General features: G+C 36.6%; 1 protein-coding gene across 1 annotated transcript in view; it reads left to right on the plus strand.

The window, feature by feature from the left end:
• Window positions 1–6459, plus strand: part of CPSF3 (cleavage and polyadenylation specific factor 3) — a 19204-nt gene extending 12745 nt beyond the window's left edge. Inside the window, 5 exon segments of the mRNA XM_015620890.3 lie at window positions 956–1050; window positions 1596–1683; window positions 3349–3418; window positions 3996–4092; window positions 6022–6459. Of these exon segments, the coding sequence (XP_015476376.2) occupies window positions 956–1050; window positions 1596–1683; window positions 3349–3418; window positions 3996–4092; window positions 6022–6123 (452 nt within the window). The 3' untranslated portion in view covers window positions 6124–6459.
• Window positions 6460–7310: the final 851 nt, after the last annotated feature.

Raw genomic sequence — 7310 nt, forward strand, 5'->3', positions numbered from 1 at the left:
GCAGCTTCTGCCAGATCCAGTTCATGAGTGTGACACAGCTTTGGGGGGGATTCTACTGTATTCATATTACAAAGTGATGAGCATATAGCAATATAGAGCACAGGCTGATTTCTGTCTCTCTCAGCCCCCAAAGTGAGTGCTCTGGCCACGCTGATAAAAACTTTATTAATTGTATCTTGTATCTCTAGCCCCAAATGGAATGGTTAATGCCATCCAATTAATCAAAACAAGAGCTCTGCCCTCCTTGGTGACAGACGGCCTCTTCTGTGCCCTCCCCCCCCAAGAGGAATGAATTGGCTTTTCCTGGATGAGAAACTATTTAAACCTGACACTGGGATGATCCCCTGTGCCTGTCTCTGGCTTTCTCAAGTGTTAGGGTAGCTCCTATCTTAGGTACACATGCCTTGCAGGTTCCTTTCACAGATTTAAAGCTCAGAATTTTTTTAATTCTCTAATGACAGAATCCTAATTCATGTCACTAGTGAAGAGAACACCTATATTCAGTTGAGGTTCAGGTCTTCATAACCCAAGTGCTACCAGGCACACAGTTTCCTTTTTGTTTAAGCTGTATGCTTATGTGAGCACTGTGTTATCCTTTAAGGGGGTAAGAGCTGGTTACTTCTGCAAATGGAGCAGAATTAACTAAATTTCTCATGTGTTTTCTTTTTTGTTGATCTACTCACTCAGTGTGCTAAGCTAGTCAAATATGAGAATTCAAACCAAGTAAAATGGCCAATATTAACTTATAAAAAAACCCAAAGAATCCAGAACAAAGAAAATAATACTGTCATGTAAGGGAAGAGAGTATGGGGTTCCATTTTGTGAGCTACTCTGGGCAGTTGTCATAACAGACAACCCCTCTTATTCTTAACTGACCTACTTTTTTATGCAAATAAAGTTAGTCTTGCTTCCAGTATAATTTCATTATTGCTAACCATTTGTTGTCACTTCTTAGGTGATGTAGAAGAAATAGAAATCCAACAAAAACCAGCCCTGAAGGTTTTCAAAAATATTACTGTGATCCAGGAGCCAGGCATGGTAGTCCTTGAGGTGGGCATTGGTGAGGGAGAAAGAAGTATTTTGTTCTCCAGTTTCTTCAAAATAATACCATAGAGATACCATGAAGAATTCAATGTTTTAAGGAATTTTCTGTTGTATGACAAATAGAGCAAAGGCTAGAATGAAGTTCCCCTTGAGCTGTGGTCCTGTGTTAATTGATTTATCCAGTGCCAGTTGGGTTTTTTTGTTGTATCTCATATGAGTATAATGGCAGATTTGGTGCCCTTTTTTTAATTTGGCAGATAGTAATTCAAAATAACATCAAATGGTGTTCCTTCCTCCCCCAAAGAGTTGTGGTAGTTAATTATTTTGCAGATGTGCTGAGAAACATTCAAAAGCTTGAATTTTTCATGGGAAGTTACTGGAGTACACACAGTTAAAAGTAGTTAATCATCTGGTGTGAAATGTATGACAGACATTTGAAGCTGGAATTCAGAGAAAAGGAAAAAAAGAGAATGCAATTAATATTACATTGTCTTTACACTGCATTATTCACTCAGTCCAAATTGTGAATTTATTTTTTTTTTGTCTTCTAGTGGGTGGCAAATCCTGCTAATGATATGTATGCAGACACTGTGACAACAGTGATACTGGAAGTTCAGTCAAATCCCAAAATACAGAAAGGTATATGTTTATTTAACTGAAGCATTTCTTCCATTTTTTTTTTTAATTAAATCAAGCTTAGAGGGAAATAATGCCTTCCAATAGAATGCAGTCCACTTATTGTATTTCCTTACCTTATGGAACTTACTAGGGTGTAAAAATTTCTACTTAAAAAGAAGAATTACAGGTTGATCTTCATTATTTGTGACATGTTAATTTGTGGAAACTTTCTCTTACATGGCAACCAATAGCTGGATGTGGAAAATGTGGCCTTATTTAGAATAAGTTTTAAATCTTATACAAAAAAAATTTATAGTGATTAAATTTTGTATGGCCCAACACAAGCCATTTTATGATTCTATGACTATATGAATAAATAGGTGTTTATTTTCACTGGATTATCCCTCATCTTTTTATTATATATTTTAACAGTTTTGTATAAGAGGATAGCAGTCAGTGTTCCTTAGGTGTTTAGTCCTGTAACTGACTCAGCACATTTGTTAAAAATCCTTTCACCTGAGTTTATAAATTTCCATAACAGTTCTTTGTTCAGGAGTAAAAATTTTGGGTCACCTTGACCCAAAGAAATTCAGAGTGTAATTTTCTGATCTTGGTTGTGATAATTTTCAGTATATATTAGCCCTTCTGAGCATGTCCTCATGTTCTGCTGTATGAAATGAACCAAAAATAGAAGCTTTATTTTTGAATGATACTTTGACCTCCTCTTTTTTTTTTGTTTATACAGATGGAAAAAAACATTTTGCTATTTTGCTGGGGTTTTTTTTCTTATTGTAATATCTGCCTTAGCCTGATTTTTCATAGTCCACACTTTCTCTGTATGATTTGTTAGTGACAGTATCTAGATTTCCATCCTCCACCACCCTGAAATGAATTCTTTGTATTTTTATGTGTCTTTTAGTGTTATCTCCCATGTTGTTTTATGGTGCTGATTTTGTCAGCTAATCTCAGGTGTGGCTTCTTTCAGGATTTTGTTTGTTTTTATTTGGGATAAAAACATTCAAAAGAGTTCTTGCAGTTGTGTATTTTACAGTATGTTCATAGGATCAAAAAAGATATTAACAAAATATATTTTAATATCTTAAGTTATTGTTGCTTAGCTGACCATGTGCCTGTGTTTACCTTATTTCCAGGATAAAACTAAATCTTGTTTAGTATGTTCAGTTACTGCATCTTATCTAAGGAATGGTAAATTTTAATATATTTATTCAGGTTTTTTTATTACTATTAAGATTTAAGCTTGGTCACATGCAGTTGTAAAGCTTTTCAAGGAATTTCTCAGAAACTTACGACCGTGTTCTGAATTCTTCAACTGGTTTAGAAGTACCAAAAACCAGTTTTTCAAAAGACTTAAAGTTTTATGTATCCTTCAGTGAAAAAGGTAGGTGTAATGCGTGTTAACAATAAACAGGAGAAGTAAAAAGTCAGAATGTGAATTACAACATTTTTTATTTTAAAATATGGTAAGTACAGAAATATATAATGGAAATGTATGCATTTCCTTGACTCTCATAGTTTTTTTAATACATTTTTAATAAATTGTTTAAACATACATCTTTAGTTATTGGATTGTGTTTCAGGAAAGTCAGTTTGTGAATAGCAGCTATCAATTAGCCATTTTTCAATCCCAGTAAATGCCTGTGAAAGTAATTTTTTTTTTCTTTTCAGCTGCAGTAAATAAGATTTCCAAAAAGATAGATATGGATGTATATAGGAAGAGAATGGAGATCATGCTTCAGTAAGTTGGTATACATTTTTCTACAGGAAAATAAGCACTGTTAATTATGTAAATAGAATAGTCTTACTATAAAAGGGTTTAAAGATAGTTATATAAAAATACTTCACGCAAATTTACTTCAGTCTTAATTTTTGTGAAGGTCAGGAATTAAGTAAAGAAGGAGGTATGGTAAACAGTTCTCAGCACCATTAAAATTTTGAATACAGGGCCCAGTTATATCTTCCAGAAGCAGATTTTTAAGTTGTCTCCAAAAATTATGCTACAAATGGTTAATAAAAACAACTTGGGATCACATCTCTTTTAAAACTTTCTCTGATGTGTATTCTGTTTTTTGTGTAGAAATCTTGCCTCTTTGAAAATCAAAGGAATCCTTCCCTTTGTTTATGATGAGATTATTTTGGTAAAATACTGTTATTTGATACCCTCTGTCATAATAAAGATTGATACTTTTAATTATATTGGAGTGAGTTAAATAGTTGCTGAAAGATGATCCTCACCTGACAAAGTGACCCCAGGGTTAATAGAAAAACCTAATTGGCTGTTTGGTCACACCTTACACTCAGGATCTTTGCTTTAGGGATATGTTTGGAGAGGACTGTGTGAGTTCCAAAGATGACTCGGTCCTGTGCGTCACAGTGGATGGAAAGACTGCCAACATTTCCCTGGACACTCGGGTATGTGAAGCAAAGCACTTGTGTGTGTGCTGTGTTGAGCAGTCCCTTGTCTGGCACACAAGTCCCTTGTCTTGCCTACACTGTCATGTACTCACTTACTAAGAAAATGTACTTGGTGTCAGAACAGAGAGCATTCTTAATTAAAAAATGCTAGCAGTGTTTAAGCAACAAATGCAGCACAATTGGGAAAATCCCCAGTATTCTGCAGCAGCCCTGAGTTAACCCACAATTTTTTTTTTAAAATGCTTTTAAAGCATGGCTCTGGTCTGAATAATTGAACAGTAGGAATCTTGCTAATAATTTTTTTGTCATCGTGATCCTTTTGGAGCTAAATTTAAAGCCTGAAATACGCACAAAAAGAAATACTTTATTAATTTACTAGTTTGGTCCAGAATTGGATGTCATGCATGTTAGAAGTGTGCTTTAAGAAGCATCAAACCTAGTTATTTGAATAATGTAAAACTGTAAAGAATGGTTAAAGCCATGTCCATCATGTTCTTAAGCATTTTAACGTGTTGGCTTTCTGTCATTATTAGTAACATATTAAACATAGCTTGTATATTGTTTCTATTCATAGTAATAATACAATGTAAATTAATTCTATGAAGTAGCTCTCACATGCTCTCCTTAAGGGGCCACAGCAAATACTTTAGGTGTTCCACAAGCCCAGAAAAAAAGGTTTGCCCCTGCCAAAAATTTGTTACCTATTGAAACAAAACAAGTGAATGTTAATTGCCTTAAGAGAATAGTGAGTTACAGTGGTTAACACACAACTTGTGCCATCTCTTTTCAGTTCTTTAATATTGCTGCATTTCAGTTTGTACAGAAAAATACAGGACTTGTGAAAGAACTCTTGAAATAAAGTACCTAGACTAGGAAAGAATGCATTCTGCTTAATCAAGAAGTTTGATTTCATTTTTATAATTGTTAGAAGATTGTACAGTGACCCCAATGGCAGTTCAGTTACAACAGGGTGTATCTTTGTAGTAGTTACTGTAGAAGTCTGTGTTGGCAATGGCAAGCTTGTGCCATGGTGAACCAGATTTTACAAGGCGGATCTTCCATCCTTCTTCACGTGTATATCTATCTTATAAAACTTCAGTGGCTTTAAAATAAAAAGCTGTTTAGTGTAGATCTGACTGGTGAGACATGTGGATTTATTTTTAACATGTCAACACAGTGCTCTCACAGTTAACCTAACTTTAACAACACTGCTAGATAATGTTAAATACGTGTTTGCTATTTTAAGTGCCTTTTCTCCTCCAAACCTTTATGGTTGGAAAGAGTTACTTGATCAGAAGAGTAACAAGTTAATCCTGAATTAAAGTAGGTATAGTCTTAGAGAGTAGAAAGGCCACAGGACCAAGAACAGTATTACTACTCAAATGCTGCCCTTTGTTTCTGAGGCAGAGCAGTCAGGAATGTAGATCAAGTTTCACATCTGGGGTGGGCATCTTTCTCTAGGAAAATTTGTTTTATTGAAAAATTAATTTATTTGGATTATTTTTGTGTAAATATCATCAAGTGTGTGGGAACACTGGTGTGGTGGCTGTACCTCTAGTGACTGCATGTGTTTTGCAGTGTTAATCCAATACAGTGTGAGTGAATTCACAGATAAAACGAAATCTCTGGGAGCTGAATCTTGTGAGATTTTATTTGATTTAGAGTGAAATGTAATCCACAAAACTTAACACATTTTACATAGCAGTTCTAAGCATGAGACTCGAAATTAAGCTGCTTTTTCCTCAGAGGACTTGCTTAGGTCTTCTCCGAAGTCCTCTACATGCTGGCAGCCCACTGAAAAACATACAGTGCTGCTCTTGATAATTTCCATGACTACTTTTTCCTTTCCCCTTAAGAGAGTTGTTTGCTTGCTGAAAGGGAGCATGGCGTGCCAGTTGTTGTAACCTCCTTCTCTGTCTGTTCCAGACGGTTGACTGTGAGCCAGGAAGTGAAGATGACGAATCCCTTCGTGAAATGGTGGAACTGGCAGCACAGAGGCTTTATGATGCCCTCAGCCCTGTATACTGACTTCTGTAGATAACCTAGGCTGTCTAAAAAAAAAAACAACAAAAAAACACTTTAAAATTTTCAGTTTATTTGGGCTATTTTTCATGAGTAAATAAATTTTTCTTAAGTTAAAGGATTCAATCCTGTGAATATGAAAGTGCTGAGTTATTTCACATAATGGATCAGCAAGCTTATAACAACTGTCTTGGTGCATATAGATGCAATTTAATCAGGTAAACTGTGCTTATGTTCTTATGTGCACATATGAGAAATAATTCATAACCTGATACAGAATTACAAAGATTAAATGGAGTTTTGTATTTTTGAATATTAAAGCCAGTTGGAGGATAAATTGGATGTATTGAGTTTGCATGTATAATTGTGTTCCTGTGGAGGAAGTGATTGCCTGCACACTTGTATCTACTTGAAGTCAATAGAGTCTTGAACACAATTGAAAATGGAATCCACGTTTGCATGGGGAGGTTGGTTGGAGCTTTAAAAGCCTGCATGCTGCCATGGCATTAACTGGAGTAGAAGAACACCACCCCCTGCCAGAGAAGTGGGTGCTTATGACCCGGGACAGCCCCATCTGCCCTAAGTCGGTGACCAACCCGGCTTGGGAAAAGGGACACGGAGTATCAGAAACTGCATGACACAGAATTCCAGACACAGTGTGATTAATGCTCTGAGGTAGCTGTGATTGTTGCCAGACAATGTCATGCTGAAAAATGTCCACAGAACCTGCGTTTTCTACAAAAGAGCTGTCTTGTACACGCTTCTTTTCTCCTTTTGTCAGCTGAATAAAAATTGCACCAGATGATCTGCATAGTAGTAGTAGTATTAGCGGAATTAGTGTATGAGCAGTATTAACAAAAGTAGCGACACTTTGCTCCCCAAATTGTGTCGTTAGCAAGCTAAGTAGTTATGAAGTCTTTTAACTGGGCTAATTGCATTTTCTTAAGAAGGAGGTCTCTCTGAAACAGATAAAAACCATAAAATTGCGCGCGTTCTTTAGGAAGCTCTTCCAGCCAGCACAAGGGGTGTGTGAGGGGTGGGTCCCCGGCTGCCCCGGGCGCACCTGCGCCACTGAGCCTTTTAAAGAGGCGACAAAAGATTGAGTGGGGCTGAACCTGAACCCGGCTTGTAAGCGGGGCCTTCCCCCGCTCCGCCCCGTTTCCCGCTGCAGAGGAAGCGGCGAGGCCGCCGCC

The sequence above is a fragment of the Parus major genome, chromosome 3 (assembly GCF_001522545.3).
Source record: "Parus major isolate Abel chromosome 3, Parus_major1.1, whole genome shotgun sequence".
NCBI classification, from domain to species: Eukaryota; Metazoa; Chordata; class Aves; order Passeriformes; family Paridae; genus Parus; species Parus major.